Source organism: Heterocephalus glaber, unplaced genomic scaffold, assembly GCF_053883595.1.
Source record: "Heterocephalus glaber isolate CG9 unplaced genomic scaffold, H.glaber_assembly_v1.0 deba00001523, whole genome shotgun sequence".
Classification (NCBI taxonomy): Eukaryota; Metazoa; Chordata; class Mammalia; order Rodentia; family Bathyergidae; genus Heterocephalus; species Heterocephalus glaber.
This window is the reverse complement of record NW_028258327.1, coordinates 7,874,036-7,894,103: the sequence shown is the minus strand read 5'-3', so window position 1 is coordinate 7,894,103 and position 20,068 is coordinate 7,874,036. Positions and strand designations below refer to the sequence as shown.

General features: G+C 38.7%; 1 protein-coding gene across 6 annotated transcripts in view; it reads right to left on the bottom strand.

Annotated features, from left to right (window-relative positions):
- The window catches only part of Faxc (failed axon connections homolog, metaxin like GST domain containing), an 81,711-nt gene that overhangs the window by 9,298 nt on the left and 52,345 nt on the right, over nucleotides 1-20,068 (bottom strand). For 3 of the 6 annotated variants that reach the window (XM_004862493.4, XM_021242677.2, XM_004862492.3), the window contains one exon: nucleotides 16,595-16,711. In XM_004862493.4, the coding sequence (XP_004862550.1) occupies nucleotides 16,595-16,711 (117 nt within the window). Of the gene's footprint in view, nucleotides 1-1,244; nucleotides 1,331-16,594; nucleotides 16,712-20,068 lie in introns of all 6 variants that reach the window. The other 3 variants (XR_015441533.1, XM_087187953.1, XM_087187954.1) reach the window with 2 other exon arrangements.

Sequence of the window (20,068 nt, the reverse complement as noted above, 5' to 3'; positions counted from 1 at the left end):
TAAGCAAAAAATAAAAGTTTACCAATAATCCCATTCTCCATAAGCACATTTTCACTTATATTGTTCCAAGAATTTATGTTTCAAATACATTTACATTTATTTATATTTGCTATGTGGGACTTACTATACAATCTGTTTCCTGTCCTACTTTTTCTACTTAACAACATACAATAAATATTCAAATTTCACACTATGAGAATCATGATAATTTCACAATATTTTGTTATATGAATGACCATAGTTTCATTTTGTTTTTACAAATCCCTTATAACATGTCATTTTAGCTGTTTCTTTATTAATAGCTCTGTTTATTATAGTCTGTAACTAGTCTATTTTTCTATTAAAGAGAATAATATATTTTCCTTTTGGAAAATTACCAGTCTGTATGTAGAAACTATATAAATACATAAAGAAGGAGATAAAAAACATCTATGTTTTCAATAACCCAAGATAATCACAATTAACATTTTGGACTAATTTATTTCAGTATTATTTTCTATTTATTTATTTATTGCTATTATTACCTATTATCTCCTGTAACATTATTTTAAATATTTCCCCTTGTCAATAAAATTTTTCAAAACATGGTTGCTGTTTTCATTAAATGAGCTTATCCCTACCACTATAACAAAATAAATCCACCTACTTCCTGGGTCCTGTAAACCAATGGACACATACTAGTTCCAGCTGCTTTCTGTCTTAGATCACAGCAGTGTAATTCATTCTATGTGAGAAATCATTCTGAACCAAGCGTGGCAGTGCATACCTATAATCCCAGCACTTGGGAGGCTGAGGCAGAAGGAGCGCCACAAATTTGAGGCCAGCATGGACTACATACTGAATTCAGGACTAGCCTGCACTGTATAGTGAAACCCTGTCTCAAAAAAAAAAAAAAATCCATTATGATTGCTTGCTACTAGAAGATATTTATGTATGCTCAGGAAGCAGAAGCTGAGAAACCAACAGTTTTGCTCTTTGGAGGAATCTTTACTTATTTTCTCCCTCAAAGAATAGTCATACAACACCTCCCTGGGTACTGCTGCCAGTCACAGGTAACCAAGGACTGGAAAAATATGTGGAAGCAGCAGCAAGAGCAAGGAAAAGGATCTAACAAAGAGACAGCAAATGTGAATTAGGCCACTTCACAGTGAATTAGGCCCTGGGGACAGCCCTCAATCAAATCCTTCCTCAGGTTCTGTTCCCAAGGAGCCACTAGAATATCAGAATCTATTCACAAGACCCACATGATGTCTCACTCTGTGACTCTGTGGCTTCTGTAATGGCCTTGTTTCTTCACCTTTCTTCCAGATGATCGACCCTCTTTGTGACTCTGTGCCAAAACACCAGGATGCAATAATAAAAATTAATCATCATATTAGTATACACCTATGCAGTCCTTACTGTGGACCAGGCACTGTTTAAAGAGCTTTACTCATCTGCTGAATTTCGTATTAACTTCAGCGGTCCTCATGCCCCTCTCCAGGACTCTCCTGTCTCTCCACTGATGCATGAACAGCTAGGCCTGGCAATTAACAGCCTTGTACTGCTTGTCCCAGACTATTTCTCTGCACATTTTCCTGGGATCTCAAGAACTGTGCCACCCTTAACGGCAATAAGCCATCATGAAAAGAAGTGAACATTCTGCTACACAGTTGAGAAGGGTGGGCCTTGACGAGAAGGGCTCCTCCCCACACCCTACCCCTGAAAAAAAAGTGAATCAGAGTGTGCAGCTAGAGGTGGGCTCTGTCTTTCTCTGGCTTTACCAAGTTCTTCCTGGCCCATCGTCCCCATCAGCTGCCCTGCTCAACATGCTGCCAGCCAAAAGAATGGAAAAGGATGGGAGCAGGAACGGGTGCTGCGACATATGTGCTATGTGCCTTTATTAACAAAAATGCCTACACTGAAGATGTAAACTTTGTGAAATAATAGAAAAACTGCATTTCTTCAAAGTGAATTAAACAATCAGATAGCAACTGCATCCTCTAGACCAGTGGTGGCGAACCGTTCAGAAATCCAGTGTCCAAACTGCAGCCCCAAAACCACTTATTTATCACAAAGTACAAACACTACAATTAAACCCAAATACTGAGGTTTTAGTTTAGAAAAAACAACTGTTATCTGATGCTCGGCTGCTGGGATGATCTGGCTCCTGTGCCGACAGAGAGGGCTCTGGGTGCCTGTTGCGACACGTGTGCCATCGTTTGCCACCACTGCAAGTCTAAACCGTTAGATATTACAGTCTGATGACATCCAGTGCTGGTGTGGATGAGAGGTCAAGCCTGCCTCTGCATGGCCTGTGAAAGCACTGGCTGCTATAACCCTTTTTAGGAAATAGCCTGTTACCCAGAGAGATTTTATGTGTACATAGGTTGGTTCAGGACTCCTCTTTTAATACTCAATTTACTGAAACAAAAGTATCAGTATTTAAAAATATATGTGCATGGATGGATGCAGCACTATATATCAACACAAAAAAAGAAGAAAAAAAGAAAGGAGGGAAGGAAGAAAGAAGAAAGAGATGGGATGAAAGAAGGAATGAAAAGACAAGAAACAGAAGACAAGCGAAGACAGAAACAGCACAAATGCCCAACAATAGGGATTGATTGAATAAATTATCCATTTTGTAAAAAACAGTGCAGCTGTTAAAAAAATATGATGTTCCATTAAGTGAAAAAAGCAAGTTATAGAGTAATAGGTATAGTATTAGTCAATTGTTTAGTTTAAACAAACAGTAAAAACAAACCACAACACATATATGCAAATAAATTTGTACACAAAAAAAGGCACAGAGGAATCCTCAATATTGATTGTCCATGGAGGGCAGAATATTGGACATGGATAAAGAAAAGATCATACATTGCTTAACCTTTTGTTGTATGATTCAACTTGTGACCATCATGTTTTACTTCTTTAACTTGAAAATGCAATAAAATAAATTAGTAAAAAAATAAAATGATATTCTCAGACAATTTGAGAGGATATTTATCAGAAAGCTGATCATTCCTCTACCCAGAAGAAAATCCTAGACAGAATAAAGGGTCTTCCTCTTTGGAGTTTCTCAAATGGAAAAGTTTTCTTTTTAAAAAGTGACCAGTGTTGCTGGACACAGTAGCACACACCTGTAATTCCAGCACTGGGAAGGCTGAGGCAGGGGGATGGCTAAGTTCAAGGCCAGCCTAGGCTACACGGTGAGTTCAAGGCCAACCTGAACTATATAATGAGAACCTGTCTCAAATTCCCACCACAAAAGAATGACCAGTGTTATTTTCCTGTATCACTCTAATTTCTCTAATAATCAAAAACATTCTGTATACTCTGACACAGAAAATATTGTCAACCAGACCCAGAATCTAGGACTACATTTCTCCCACCTACCATCTACACCCACTTTGGGTCATTAACTAGCAAATATTCAGAAAACACTGGGCCACTACCCAAACCTGGTCACATGCTCCACAAGTATGAACTCACTGCTCCCCGCCCCCCCACACTGTCTCAGGCCTCTGTGGGTGCTGACTACACCTTGGTTACTCCCTTCAGGATCTGTCACCGAAGTACAGAGACCACTGACATACCCTTCTGAAAAGTGACAACACTCCTCAAATGCTGGGAAGACACTCCCTCTGCCTCACCTCCTTGAAGCTGAAGATAACTGAGACACTAATTCACAGACCTCACAATACAAGCACCCACAAAGGCCGCCTGATCCTTCCCTGTGACCGAAATGCCCCCACCATGACCTCTTCCAGATACAGAATGGTAAAGCACAGGAGGAGGGGACACTTACATATTTTTCAAGGATATCCAGCATTTTTCCATGATTTAATCTATCAAGTAATAAGCAAAAAAAGGTACCCAAGTACAATAAATAGCCATCAGTGAAAGTTTCTGAGTGAGGTTTTTCTGAGAATGCAGAAGAGAGTATTCCTTATTAATTCAGAAAGTAGTGTTCAGTCTGTGGTTTCCCCATGGCTCTAGAAGGTGGGCAGATGTGCTGTGGAGTTCTTTACCATGAGATGCATTGATTTTGCTTTTCTGGGCTTTTTTAATTGTCCATATCTGTTTTAAGGAGTGCCCAATCCACATGAAATTCTCTAACAAAGACATTCAGATCAAAATAGTGATTGTGACTCCCCATTAAGAGTGTTACTGATAATAAAACAGATTCTTTTCCTACTATAAAAATTGTAAAACTTTAAATTTGTAAAATAAATAATATTCAGCCCTAAATAAGGAACTAAAATTGCAGGTGCTTTCAAACATTACTCATGCAGATGGAAGTTACTATGACCTTTCTAGAAAGCACCTCAGCCATGTAGAACAAGTTCTTCTACCATTTCAGACAGTGATTCCCTACCTAGGTATTAGCCACAGGAAATAACTTGAGCATGAGCTGGAGCATATATTCACATCACTATTCACTATCACACATTTGAAACAATCTAAAAATTCAGAAAAAAAGATTAATCACATAAATTACAATGTAGACATAATACAGGATATAATTAATGACTAAAACTTCATTTAAATAATATTTAATGGCAAAGGAAAAGGACAGAATACTCAGGTTATAACACATCATGCTCTACCTGTATCAATAGTATAATCCCAGTTTTAAAATATATACATTTATATGTATATATATATTTATATGTGTATATATATATATATCTTGTACTTGATAAAAGGTGAGAGTACATATCACAATACTAACAGTAGTTCTCCGCTGATGATTGTCATTTATTTTATTCTCTTAAAACATTCTACTTTTTCTAAATTTTCTCCACTACAAAAGTAATATTTGGTCCCGCCACTCCTGGCCCAGAGGTAGGGGCTTCCGGGCTACCATCCCTCCTACCGCTCCTGGCCCAGAGGTGGGGGCTTCTGAGCCACCGTCCCACTACTCCAGATCCAGAGGAAGGGGCTTCCAGGTCACCATCCCTCCTGCTGCTCCCGGCCCAGAGGAAGGGGCTTCTGGGCCACCATCCCTACCGCTGCTCCCAGCCCCTGTCCCACCTCTCCCAGCTCAGAGGAGGTGACCCACACGGGTGCCAACAGCACCCCCAACCCTGCAGTTGAAATGAGAAAACACATAAATAAGTCTCAAAACCAGACTTCCACATCACCTACAGCAACCCCAAAGGGAAACAAGATGGAACACTCTGATACTCAACCACCTGGGCCCACTGAACTGGCAACAAAAGGGGATCTAGAAAAAATGAAATCAGAAATAATTTCTCAGATAACAGGAGAAATTGTGCTCCTAGTGCAAGACATGATTACTAAATCTAGAGAGGAGCTGAGGAACATGATGGAATCCCAACACAGGAAACAAATGGAATCCATAAAACAGATGCAAATAGATTTTCAGGAGATGAAAAACTCCATTGAAAGTCTACACAGCAGAATGAGCCAATGTGAGGACAGAATTTCAGATATAGAAGATAAGATTGCAATTAATGACCAGGAAAAGAAAAATTACTTCAAAACTATAAGGGAACACAAAAAAATCAATCTAGCAGGTGCTAGACGATACAAAGAAGAATAACATAAGACTGATTAGAGTCAATGAAGAAACAGGAGAGAGTGGAGATGACATAAAAAAACTCTTTACAGAAATAATGGCAGAAAACTTCCCAAGCAGGAGAAAAGAACTTAACATGCAGATAAGTGAAGCTTATAGGAATCCAAACAGTCTTGATCAAAAAAAGTCTACACATAGGCATATAAGTGTTAAGATTCCAGAAACTCAACAGAAGAACAAAGTTCTACAAGCAGTTAGAGAAAAGAAACATATCACATACAAAGGAAAGCCCATCAGAATCACAGCAGACTTCTCAACACAAACCATCAAGGCAAGAAGAGCTTGGAGTGACACATTCTAAGCCCTAAAAGAAAACAGCCTCCAACCCAGATTGATGTACCCTGAAAAACTGTCTTTCAAAATGGATGGAGAAATAAGATACTTTCATGACAAAGAGCACCTTAGGAACTTCGTGAATACCAAACCAGCACTCCAAAGAATTTTACACAATATCCTAGGAACAGACATTGAGGATCACAACCCCAGGAAGCAAAGCAGAATGAACCCATCTGGCATGACAAGAAATTAAATGTAAAGGGGGAGAACCCAACAAAAAGAAAAAGTCATGGCAATGACAAGTCAATATGTTTCAGTTATAACCATCAATGTTAATGGTCTCAATTCACCAATCAAAAGAAATAGACTGGCAGAATGGGTCAAGAAGCAAAATCCAACAATATACTGCATACAAGAAATACACTTAATTCAAAAGGAGACTCATAGACTGAAAGTTAAAGGGTGGAAAACAATACTCCATGTGCCGGGAACCCAAAAAAAAGCAGGAGTAGCTATCCTCTTTGCAGATCAAGTAGATTTCAAACCAACACTGATTAAGAGAGACGAAGGACACTATATCCTCGTAAAGGGAAAAATCCAAGAGGAAGAGATGACAATCATAAATATCTATGCACCAAACACTAGTGCACCCAACTATATAAAACAAATACTAACGGACATGAAAAGTTATATATGCACTAATACAATTGTAGTGGGGGACCTCAACACCCCACTGTCACAAATGGATAGATCAACTAGACTAAAAATAAGTAATGAAATACTGGAACTCAGTCGAACTCTTGAACAAATGAACTTAACAGATGTTTACAGAGTCTTCCACCCCACAAAATTAGAATACATATTCTTCTCAGCTGCACATGGATCATTCTCAAAAGTAGACTACATACTCACACATAGAACATGTTTAAGTAAGTGCAAAGGAATTGAAGTTATCCCCTGTATATTATCAGACCACAGTGTGATGAAATTGGAGATCCATAGCAAAAGAAACTTAAAAAATTTCATAAACACGTGGAAATTGAACAACACACTTCTGAATAACCAATGAGTCACAGAGGAAATTAAAGAAGAAATCAGACAGTTCCTTCAATTAAATGACAATGACAATACAACATATCAGAATCTATGGGACACAATGAAAGCAGTCTTATGAGGAAAATTCATAGCAGTGAATAAGCATATTAGGAAAACAGAACAAGCCCAATTAAATACCCTGATGCTGAACCTCAAACTTCTAGAAAAAGAAGAGCAGGACAACCCCAAAGCTCATACAAGGGAGGAAATTATAAAGATCAGAGGACAAATCAATGCAATGGAGACTAAGAGAACGATACAAAAAATCAATGAAGCCAAGAGTTGGTTCTTTGAAAGAATCAACAAAATTGACAAACCCTTAGCCAACCTTATCAGAAAAAGGAAAGAAAAGGCCCAAATCCATGCAATTTGGAATGAAGAGGGTGAAATTACAACAGACCCAGCAGAAATCCAGAGGATCATCAATACCTACTTCCAGAACCTATACGCCAATAAGATGGACAACACAAAAGAAATGGATAGATTCCTAGATACATATGAATTAACAAAGTTGAATGAAGAAGACCTAAAAATTCTGAACAACCCAATATCAACCAATGAAATTGAAAATGTAATTAAAAACTTATCAACTAAGAAAAGCCCAGGCCCTGATGGCTTCACTGCTGAATTCTACAAGACATTTAGAGAGGAACTGCTGCCACTACTGTTTAAACTCTTCAATGAAATTGAAAGGGAAGCAATACTCCCAAATTCATTCCTAGAAGCAAGCATCACCTTGATCCCCAAAGCAGAGAAAGACACAACTGAAAAAGAGAACTATAGGCCAATCTCACTAATGAACATAGATGCAAAAATCCTTAATAAGATACTGGCAAACAGAATGCAGAAGATCATCAAGAAGATCATACACCCTGATCAAGTGGGATTCATCCCAGGGATGCAGGGATGGTTCAAAATATGCAAATCAACCAATGTAATACACTATATCAATAGAGCCAAGGACAAAAACCATATGATTACATCCATAGACGCAGAGAAAGCATTTGACAAAAATCCAACATGCATTTATGATTAAAAACCCTACAAAAAATTGGAATAGATGGTCTCTACCTCAAACTGATAGAAGCCATCTATGAAAAACCAACAGCCAATATCATACTACATGGTCAAAAACTGAAATCCTCCACACTAAAATCAGGAACAAGACAAGGATGTCCACTATCACCACTCCTGTTCAATATAGTTCTGGAAACACTAGCCACACCAATTAGACAAGAGAAAGAAATAAAAGGAGTAAAGATAGGTAATGAAGAAGTCAAATTGTCATTATTTGCCCATGACATGATCCTCTATATAGAAGACGCCAAGAATGCCACCAAAAGTCTTCTAGACTTAATAACCAAATTCAGTCAAGTAACTAGTTCCAAGGTCAACACGCAAAAATCAATAGCTTTCCTCTACACCAATGACAGACTCACTGAGAGAGAAATAGGGCAAATAATTCCTTTCACAATAGCATCCAAAAGACTGAAATACCTAGGAATCAACCTAATGAAAGAAATCAAAGACCTCTTCTCTGAAAACTATAGCATTCTGAAAAGAGAGATTGAAGATGATATCAGAAAATGGACAGACATCCCCTGCTCCTGGGTAGGAAGGATTAATATAGTGAAAATGGCCATACTTCCAAAACTGCTATATAGATTCAATGCAATTCCAATTGAGATCTCAGCAGCATACTTCATGGACTTTGAGAAAACAATCCAAAAATTCATTTGGAACAAGAAGAGACCCAGAATAGCAAAAGCAATTCTAGGTAACAAAGACATGGCAGAGGGTATCACAATCCCCAACCTGCAACTTTACTATAAAGCTACTGTGATAAAAACAGCATGGTACTGGCAAAGAAACAGACCTGAGGACCAGTGGAACAGATTAGAAGATGCAGAAACAACATCAGACACACTCAGCCATCTCATCTTTGATAAAAGAGCCAAACACCCTCACTGGAAGAAAGATAGCCTTTTTAATAAATGGTCCTGGAAAAATTCTGCTTCAACTTGCCAAAGATTAAAGTAGACCTATATCTCTCACCATGCACTAAACTAAAATCAAAATGGATTAAAGATCTAAATATTAAAATAGAAACTGTGAACCACATGGAACAGAGGTTAGGTAGAACTCTTGAAGATATCGGTGTAGGAAAAGATTTTATGAACAAAACCTCAGTTGCCCGTGAACTAACACAAACAATCAACAAGTGGGATCCCGTATTAAAAAGCTTCTGCACAGCAATCAAAATCACCAGCAGTGTGAAGAGACAATCCACAATGTGAGAAAAAAATCTTCACCTGCTTTTCCTCAGACAAAGGTCTACTATCTTGAATCTATAAAGAATTTAAAAAGATCACACCTCCCAAATTTAAAGACCCAATCTGAAAATGAGCATCTGAAATGAACAGACATTTCTCACACAAAGAAGTAGAAATAGCAAATAAATACATGAAAAAACATTCAACATCACTGGTCATTCGAGAGATGCAAATGAAAACAACACTGAGATTTCACCTCACTCCAGAAAGAATGGCTGCTATCATGAAATCAACCAATAACAAATGCTGGCGGGGCTGTGGGGAAAGAGGAACCCTGCTCCATTGCTGGTGGGAGCGTAGACTGGTGCAAGCACTGTGGAAATCAGTATGGAGATACCTCAAGGAACTAGGACTGGAAATCCCATTTGACCCCACTATTCCACTGCTGGGGATCTTCCCCAAAGAATTAAAAGAATCATACCACAGTGATATATGTGCGCCCATGTTCATAGCAGCATAGTTTGTGATAGCTAAAACTTGGAAACAGCCCAAATGCCCATCAACTGGAGACTGGATCAAGAAAATGTGGGGTTTTTTTATAAAATGGAGTACTACTCAGCCATAAAAAATGAGAAATTAGAGACATTTATAGCTAAGTGGATGCACACTGAGGCAAGAGATACTCAAGTGAAATAAATAGGACACACATGTATAAATACTGAATAGTTTCTCTGGTGTGAGAAACTGAAAGTGTAAATAAGGACTAAAATGTATAATAGGTAATGTGAAATAGGAAGAAAAGGGGCAAAGGGGAAGGAAGTAGGAGGACTAGGGGAAAGGATAGAAGGGAATGGGATTAATATGAGAAAATGGAAAAATAGGAACAAAATCTTTGTAAATAGTGAGGACTGGAGGGGTTGAAGGGAGGGCTGGGCAAGGGTGAAAAATAAGAACCAAGAGAGACTACGGAAAGGTGCAAATTTCCAATGATGAATGTCATTATATTGTATACCTAAAATGTACCAATGATTAGAATGAATAATCGATAATGCAAAATAGGAAGAAAAGGTCCAAAGGGGTAGGGGTAGTGAGAGGGGAAGGGGAAAGCAAAGAAGGGAAAGGAAAAATGATGAGAAATGGAAAAAATGGAAATAAAGTCTTTGTAAATAGGGAAGGGTGGAGGGGGTGAAGGGAGGGCTAGGAATGGGGATAAAATAAGAACCAAGATGCATTATGTAAAGGTACAATTCCCAATGAGAAATGTAATTGTGTTGTATACCTAAAATGTACCAATATTTTATATTTATATCTATGTCTAGATAGATATACACACATCCATATATTAACAATTGCTGAATATTCAGTCTGTCTTCCTGCTCACCTAAATTAAGGAAAATTTCTTACTATTTCAGACAGCTCCAGAAGTAGCTTTTGTAGCTTTGTAAGTAAAGCTAGGACAAAAAAATACTATTCATTCCTACACCAGCACATATGGCAAGACCCGCAGTGCTCTGTCTTGATCCAAGGCATGCATGCTTCTAGGTTTCGGGCAGTTCTAAACCACTCATGCTCTCGGTTGTTTCTGCTTAGGCCTTGTCTCATTACTTCTTGGGAAAGTTTCCACCATAGAGTAAGCAAAAGCAGGGAAAGAAGTTGAGACCAAATTAACAGTTTGGCTGCATGTTAGCAGCTCAGATTGAAAGGTTTAGAAAGAATTTAGAGGGCCGGGGATTTAGCTCAGTGGCAGGCAACAGATCCCAAGTTCAATCCCTGGTACAAAGAAAGGGAAGGAAAGGGAGGGGAGGGGAGGGGAGGGAAGGAAAGGAAAGGGAAGGAAAGGAAAGGAAAGGAAAAAGGAAAGGAAAGGAAGAAAGAAATGAATTTAAAACTGATACCTAAAATGAGATTTTGGGACACATCAGACTTCACTAATTCATGCTGCAGTGATCCCAAGGGAGAACTGGAAGTCACTGGCACTTCTTTAAGAATTAAAATACACGTGCCGGGCACGGTGGCACATGCCTGTAATGCCAGCACTCTGGGAGGCTGAGGCAGAAGGTTGAGAAGTTAGCAACTAATCAAGAACCCATCCCCAAATAAAAGCTGAAAAAAAGAAAGGGAGAGCTGAAGATGTGGCTTCAACCATGCTCCAAAATCCCCCAAATACGATGGTGTCAGATTCCCCAGATGTGTCTCAGGGTGGGAACCAAAATCAGTCCTCTAAAAAGGCTGCTCATTTCTCTAAAGAAAACACTAAATTCCTCAAGTCCTTTCAGGAACCAAGACAAAAAGGAGCTAAATCATAAATGCATTAACAAAATATGCTTCATTTTGAACGAAAAGATCCTATATAATCTGAGAGTTCTACTGATAATACATCCCTAAATACTTCTAAGAAAAGTACTGCCTCACTGGAGGTGTGTGTGTGCACAAGTAAATGTCTGTATGGGCTATGTGTGCCCAGCAGGATATGAGTAAACATGGGTAGTGTGTACATAGGAGTGTGCAAGGGTGGTTTGGGGGGGTGAAGGAAGTAGAATAATAGAAAGAGATAGTGTATACAAAACAGCCCTAAATAACCTAAGAGGAATCAATATCTTTTAGACTAGCATCATTGATATGATAACAATCAATTTAGAAACCTTCCGAGCTCCCCGCCTCCATCCCAGGCTCCTAGGGCAGAAAAGCTCAGCTGGTCCCAGCACCCAGAAGGAAGCTCCCCCGCTGCCATCCCAGGCTGCTAGGGCAGAGAAGGTGAGCCGCATGGGTGCCAGAAGCACCCCCCCACCATGGAAATGAGAAGATACATAAAACAAGCCTCAAAAACAGAGTTCCAGATCACCTACAGCAACCCCAAAGGGAAACAAGATGGAACAGTCGGATACTCAACCACCTGGACTCTCTGAACTGGCAACGAAAGAGGATCTGGGAAAAATGAAATCAGAAATAATTACTCAGATAACAGCAAAGATTTTGCTCATGGTGCAAGACATGATTAATAAATCTAGAGAGGACACAGATAAAAAAATAGAGGATCTGAGGAACATGATGGAATCCCAACATAGGAAACAAATGGAATCCATAAAACAGATACAAACAGATTTTCAAGAGATTAAAAACTCCATTGAAAGTCTGCACAGCAGAATGAACCAATGTGAGGATAGAATTTCACATATAGAAGATAAGATTGCAATTACTGAGGAGGAAAAGAAAAATTGCTTTAAAGTTGTAAGGGACCACAAGAAATCAATCCAGCAGCTGCTAGATGATGCAAAGATGAGTAACATCAGACTGATTGGAGTCAATGAAGAAAGAGGAGAGAGTGCAGATGACATAAAAAAAACCGTTCACAGAAGTGATGGCAGAAAACTTCCCAAGCAGGGGAAAAGAGCCTGACAAACAGGTAAGTGAGCCAGAGAGGACTCCAACTAGCCTTGATCAAAAAAAATCTACACATAGGCATATAATAGTTAGGATTCCAGAAATCCAACAGAAGAACAAAATTCTACAAGCTGTGAGAGAAAAGAAAAAAATCACATACAAAGGAAAGCCCATCAGAATCACAGCAGACTTCTCAATGCAAACCTTCAAGGCAAGACCTTGGAGTGATGTATTTCAAGCCCTAAAGGAAAACAGCCTCCAACCCAGACTGATGTACCCTGCAAAACTATCTTTCAAAATGGATGGAGAAATAAGATACTTTCATGACAAAGAGCACCTCAGAAACTTCATGAATACCAAACCGGCACTCCAAAAAATTTTAGACAATATCCTAGGAAAAGACAATGAGGATCACAACCCCAGGAAACCCAGCAGAATGAATCCACTGGGCGTGACAAATTAAACACAAAGTGGGAGAATCTAACAAAAAGAAAAAATCATGACAAGGCTTTTAAAACTTTGAACTTCATCTCCCTAATGAGTGTATAATTCAATCTTATTATTGTACTGATTAGTATTTTTCTGATTCTAGAGTTGCACACCATTCCTTGTGCTATACTGGCTATTTATCATCTTATGTCTACATTTTAATTGGGTTGTCTATTAATGAGCTCTAAGAATTCTTTATATATTCTGATCATAGGTTATATGCATTGTAAATATGGTCTGTTTAAGGACTACTTTTCATTTTAATGATGTCATTTAAAGTTCTAAATTTTGATGGAATCTCATTTATCAATTTTTTCTTTTATACATCATGTTTTTTGTATCCTAGGTAGTTCTTGCCTACCCTGAATTCATAAACATTTTCTCTTATAATTTCTTCTTAAAGTTTTATACTTTTAGGCTTTCTTATTTAGGTTCATAGATCCCTTCAAGTTATTTTCATGTATGGAAAAAAAGGGTTGAGGTTAATTTTTTATATATGGATACCAGGTGTTCTAGTGCCATTTGGTGAAAACACTTATCTCTTCCTCGGCTCTTGAATTGAGTTTATATTCTATAAAATGCTAATGTTAAATAATCTTTCAAAACTCAGTGGACCATATGTGTGTGGTTCTATTTCTAGATTCTCTGCTTTATTCAAATGATCTATATGTCTTTCCTTACACCAACACTGCCTTGATTACTGTAGCTTTAGAAGAAGTCTTAAAATTAGGTACTAAACGTCTTCCAACACTGTTTTTGTTTTTGTTTTTGTTTTTAACTTTTCTAGGTCCTTTGTACTCCTACATAACTTTTAAATTTCAATATCCAATTCTTCAATTTATAGCAAGTATACATAGACCTGAATTTTTATATATACCTTGTGTTTTCTAATCCTGCTAAATTCAAGTACAAGTTCTAGGGGCTCCTAGAGATTTCTTAGTATTTTCTCTGTAGATGATCATTTCATCTACATATAAAGATTTTGCTTCTGCCCTGCCAATCCTATCCTAGTTGTGTCATTTTATTGCCAGACTATTTTGGTGGGGACTAGGTTTCAAAGTTTAATGGACAGATAAAGAGTAAGCATATCTGCCCTTGTTCCCCACCTTAAGGAGAAAGCATTGTATCATCTCCATTTATATAAGGCGTTCTTGCTGGAAGTATGGAGTACATGTCTTTAATCTGTTGAGAAGGTTCTGTTCTACTTCTAGTCTCCTGATAGCTTTTAACATGAACAGCTGTAGAATTTAGTCCAATACTTTTTCTCCAACTAGTGACAGGATCATATGGCTTTTTCCTTTCCTCTGTTAAAATGATAACTTTTGGGGGTGGATCTTCCAATGCTGAACCAACACTGCCATCCCTATAACAAAACCACTTTCTACATCCTGCCAGATCTGACTTCTAATAGTTTGTTTTGTTAAACAAATTTCTATCTATGTTCATACTTTTTTCTTCTATTATCTTTATTCAGTTTTAGGATTAGCACAATGTTGAGTTCCTAAAATGAGGAGAGAAGTGTTCCTTCTTTTTTCGACTTCAATTGTTTGACATAATTTATCAGTTAAAATGTTTATGAGCCTGCTGTTGTCATATAGGTAGGTTTTCAAGCTAGGAATATACTTTCTTTAATAGGTGCTATTCAAATTTTATATTTCCTCCAGAGTTAGTTTCATTAATTTGTCTTCCAAGGTACTTCTTAGAAGTTGTCAAATTTATTTCAAAACAGATTTTTGTAATATGCTTTCTATATCCTTTTAAATTCTGTAAAATCTGTGGTAATGTCTCCTAGATCTTAACATTGTAATTTAAAAAATGTATAACTGATATTGTGTAACAGGAAGAGAAGGTCTAAAAGAGCAGGGGAATTGTGAGGGGTAGGGGAAGGGAAAAAAGGGAAAGGAAAAAATATGAGAAGAGGAAAAAAAATGGAAACAAGGTCTTTGCAAATAGGGAAGGGTGGAGGGGGTGAAGGGAGGGCAAGGGAAGGGGAAAAAAAATAAGAACCAAGAGACTCATGTAATGGTACAAGATCCCAATAATGAATGTAACTGTATTTTATACCAAAAATGTACCAATAAACTTAATGGGGAAAAAAAATTTAGAAAACTTCCAATGAATCACAAAACAAGGAACGTCTTCAAAGTGACTTAATGATGAAATTAAATGTCATTCCATACTGTCCCTAGCCCCACTTGTGACCTTCTGGAAAACCTTCAGTCTGTGCCTGATCCATTCCAGCCAAGTCTGCTAATGTATCTGAAGCCCCAGCCCCACAAAAAAGAGGATCTGAAGAGTAAGCATGCTGCCCAGGACAGGATCTGAACTCCAGAGCATGCACCTGGAGGGAGGGGGCCTCCTCCCACCCGCTGCCCACTATCGACCACCACCCCTGCCTCTGTTTCTTGTATGATTCGGTCTTTCTGAGTTCCATTCATCCATCCATACACCCATCCACCCACCCAACAGTATTAATAGTATTCCACGCACCTTTCTACCGGTGATCTCATCTATATCCCTAGCCTGCTCAGTTGAGCATCAACTCTAATTAACTCTTGTCAATCACCTTCCCCAAACATACATGTTAAACTTTGATCCTCACATCCATAGCCCCCACTCACTTGCTTAGATGCTGCTTTAAACTGAAGATGACTTCAAACAGTTCCCATCTCTTCGAGAGTCCCAACTGCTATATACATCACCCCACCTCACCCTAATACACACATACAAATATATCCACACAAAGACATGGTCCCAGGTCATGAACCCAAGGTGAACTGACTTTCCCTACCCTTTTCCCACCATGAATTTCATTTCTGGCTACTATGCTTACCCTACTCCATGCTCATCACCTAGCTCTGGTCCATTTACCTTCACTTTTTACTTTGTTTCCAATAGAATTGTTATTCTAGTAGGCCTTACAGCCAAGATCTCACAAAAAAAATATGCCAAGGTTATGTTTCCTTGCATATGTAATAATACAGTCTAATAATAATTCCTTGGCATCAGACTTAGCATTTGTTGACAGTTTTCCACAATCTTGACTATCCAGTTCTACTATTCTCAGTAGATGATCTAAAGCTACCCCACTGGAGTAGCAGAAAGAGTTGAATTCAAGTGATATAATCAAATATAATCCACATGTGAAATATCTAAGACCGGTTCAGACTCAAAAGGACCAACTGAAATGGGCAGTGAGTTCATCGGTCCCACCTCACCCTGATTGCTGTAGCAACTGGATAAAGCAGGATGTGGTGAGTCATTATTGCGCCAAGGACAATCAACAAAACAAGGGTACTAAGCGGCATTCAAATCCTATTTCACAATTATCAAGTCCCACTAACTAAGAAGCTGGCAGAAAACTGATTCTGGCCCCAGACACCACAGCCTCTGAGCACAGCCAAACTCAAAGCATCAGCCTAGAATACTACACACTGTTTCGCCTGCCCGCCCACCCTAGCAACTCCTAAAAGCTGAAGAGGTTCGTAGGGCTTGCCTTTGATCAGCCGCTCAGGTCTTGTCCCTGGTAAGGTCCACATTGCCTGTGCCAAGTGCCCAAAGACAGTGGCGTCGAGAGTGGAAAGTTTGGGCCCCATGATGTACTTCTTATCACCTGCAGCAGACAGAACAGAGAGATCACTGGGCTGGCCCATGCTGTCTCACGTGATCACAACAGCGTTCAGCACACTCGTTTTGTATGCTCATTGAACTGTGCAACAAAAATTCACAGAGTCAAAATGCATGCATAATTTTTTCTTAAAAAAAACCCCAACAAATTTAAAGAGAATTAAACAATTCTGTGATATATCAACCTACAGAGAGCAAAACAGGGAACACACCCAGATAAGCATTAGGAGAGAGGGTATTCGTGGAAAAAAGAGGGAAACGATCACCAACTGATCCCCAGGGAGACTTATTGTCTTGAACTGTAATAATTAGAGCTTGTGATGCTTGAGAATACCTGGAAGTTGCTTAAGCCATCTCAAAAGTAACATAAACCAAGCACCCTCAACTTCAGTGCTTACCTGACTAAATTAATACATACCCTTAGGAAAAACAAGAAGCCTAGACTGTCTCAGAAGTTTGGAGGACAAGTTTTCCATGGAATTTCTATGGTCTTGGCAAGTTCTCAAAACTGAGTGCCAGCTTGCTTGGAAAACACTAAGAAAAGCCATGAGGTCACAGGCTCAGCTCTGGCATCAGGCCCCCATATCATACCAAACTATTTCATACTGTACCCATCTCTCCATTTTTACCACTAATGACTTAGTTCAGGCCTTGTCACCTGGACTATCATACCCAACTAATTAAAATGGTTCCAAAACGTCTCCTGAACTGCTGTCTAGTGTGGCATGTGGAAGCACAAATGAAGTTCAATCTACCTAAGTCACATCCTGGTACCACTGTTCTTCATCTGGCCATTACTTAACCTCTGAAAGTCTCAGTTTTCTAATTAGGAAGTGAAAATGACATAAAAAGTACCTATTCCTTGGTGCTATTGTGAGAACAAAATGACATATACATATAAAGCACTCAACACCATACCCAGCTAGCTCAGGAAACACTAGCTCTCAAGATGATAGCCCTTCCCTTTCTCCAGTCCATTCCGCATCCCACCTGAACACTTTTCATAATGTCACTCCCTTTCACACCCATTCTCAACCATTTATGAAATGAGTTATTAAGTAAAGTCCAAACTCAATTTTGAAGATGAGAGTTCTTATACTCTGCTTCCCACCCATGTTCCTGCTTTATCCCTCTCTCCTCCCTTTCTCTAGCAAACCTGGGGATCAGCTCCCACTCTGTGCTTGCCACTGCTACACCTTTGCTCATGCTGTGCCCACTCCCTCCCCTGTCCCCAACCTATGTGTGCTCTCCACCCTCCTCTATTTGGTCAATTCTTCAAGATTAGCCACAGCCTGCTTTCAAAGCTTTCTGTCTACTCTGGCTGTGGGCAAAAAGAGGTTTCAGTTCATAAAGTCCTGAGTTCAAATTTCATTTCTGCACATATGACAGGACTCTTAGACATGTAATACATGTTAAACTCAACTTCCTGACTATAAAATAGAGGGATTTCCTAATTGTTGAAAAGAATAACCGAGGTAACTTGAGCAGAACACAAAAAAATATATCCTATCTCTTTTCAAATCTCTTATGTGGCTTTTTTCCCCCAATACTGTACTTTACACTGGTTGCTTTTTATTTATGAATTTTATCTTTCCAGCTAAATGGCAAGCTCTTTGAAAGTAAGAGTCATTTCTTATTTTTACTTAACAAAATTTCATACTGTGTTTTCTACATGGTTGGCATGGTTCTACATACTGTGCCCTAGAACTATCCACCCATTCTTGAGCAGCAAGCTGACATAGTTAGAAAACTGAGAGGGAAGGGGAAACTACAGAAGGTGGGAACATAAGTTAACAAACCAGTATAGCACGGATGCATCTGAAGGACACTTTAAAAAGCATTTCTACTATATATTTCATAGGAACGAAGGAATACCCTATGCTAGGACAGTATGCAGAATCTAACTAAAGTGTCTTTTCTGGTAAGGACAATCAAGTCATTCATGTTGGAGCCCTTTGGTATTTCCTGGGTCAACCAACTTCATCATTTGAATCTTGCCCCAGGATCTAAACCTATATGGGAAAACATTACTTGGGCAAAAATTACTAGGTGTTATTTGTTGTCAAGACTATCAGCTACTTCTTGACGGTACATCTTGTTGGCTCCATGTCTTAGCCATTCCCCTGGTGGCATTAAGCAAATTAGGTGGGCAGAAAGACACCTCCCAGCAGCTCTCATGCCATTCTGCTAGAGCAGGAGAGGTACATCTGTCAGGTGACACAAAGTCCTTTATCCTTGGGGCATTATTGTGTGTTACCATAACCCATTTCATACTTTTCTAATTAAATTATGTACTTTAGCATAATGATAGCCAGATATGCATCTCAGTAGCTGTGCCTGAGGAATACAGAAAGCAATTGTTGTATTCACTCATTTGGTACTATGAACAGCAGGGCATGTACACCTGTGCAAAAGTGTCAAATCAAGATTTTTACACACATGAAATGGTCCATGTAGTATTTTTTGTGTATGTATCCCTGAGCATCACAGCAGGTAAAATACACTCATACAAGTCTTCTGTTCTGCAAACATCTAATTTTTCATAATGGAATCCAGGTATGGTTCACAGTAGCTGTGCCTGGGGAAAGCCCATATGTGCACTTGCCAGATGAATGGCCAGGTTTGCACAGGAGCTCCGAAGCAGAAACAGTTGAGTTTTATCCATGAAATGTCCATTATTGATTTTCTTGCATTTAGGATTTATTTTAGTTTTCTTTTGATTTCTCTTATAGAAGTAGCCCAATTCAGTAAAATGGTGCATGAAAAACCTGGTCACTGTAGCTTTAGGTAGTATATGCCAAAAAAGCCTTCAAAATATGGTATAAAGATATATGTCCTGCTAGATTTGAAGACATATACTTTGAATTTAGAAATTTATCCTTGAACTCAGACACCGGGTCTTTATTCTTATAGTAATGAACCAAATGATGTTGTGAACATACTTGTTGCTCCCATCTCCCAAACTAATCAGAATATAACATTTGACAATTGGTTTACCAGTTTCTGATTGATATTACATTTGCTAACAGAGGACAAGTTGACCAGCGTAGGAACTGTATGCACAAACAAGGCAGAAATTCCCAATAAAATGTTGCCATTTCATAACAGAGGATTATATAGTACAATCTTTGGATTTCAGAAAGCTATAACACTGGCCTTATATATGGGAAAGAAAAACAAACTGGTATTGCTGATGTCAACATTGCACCACGATGGAAAAATTGACTAAGAAACCTTGAAAAAATTGAAGTCTCAGATGGTAACTTTTTGCAAAAAAAAAAAACAAAGGTGGAGTAGATGTTGATGAGTTATGCAGCAACTATGATGTCACTCAAAACACAAA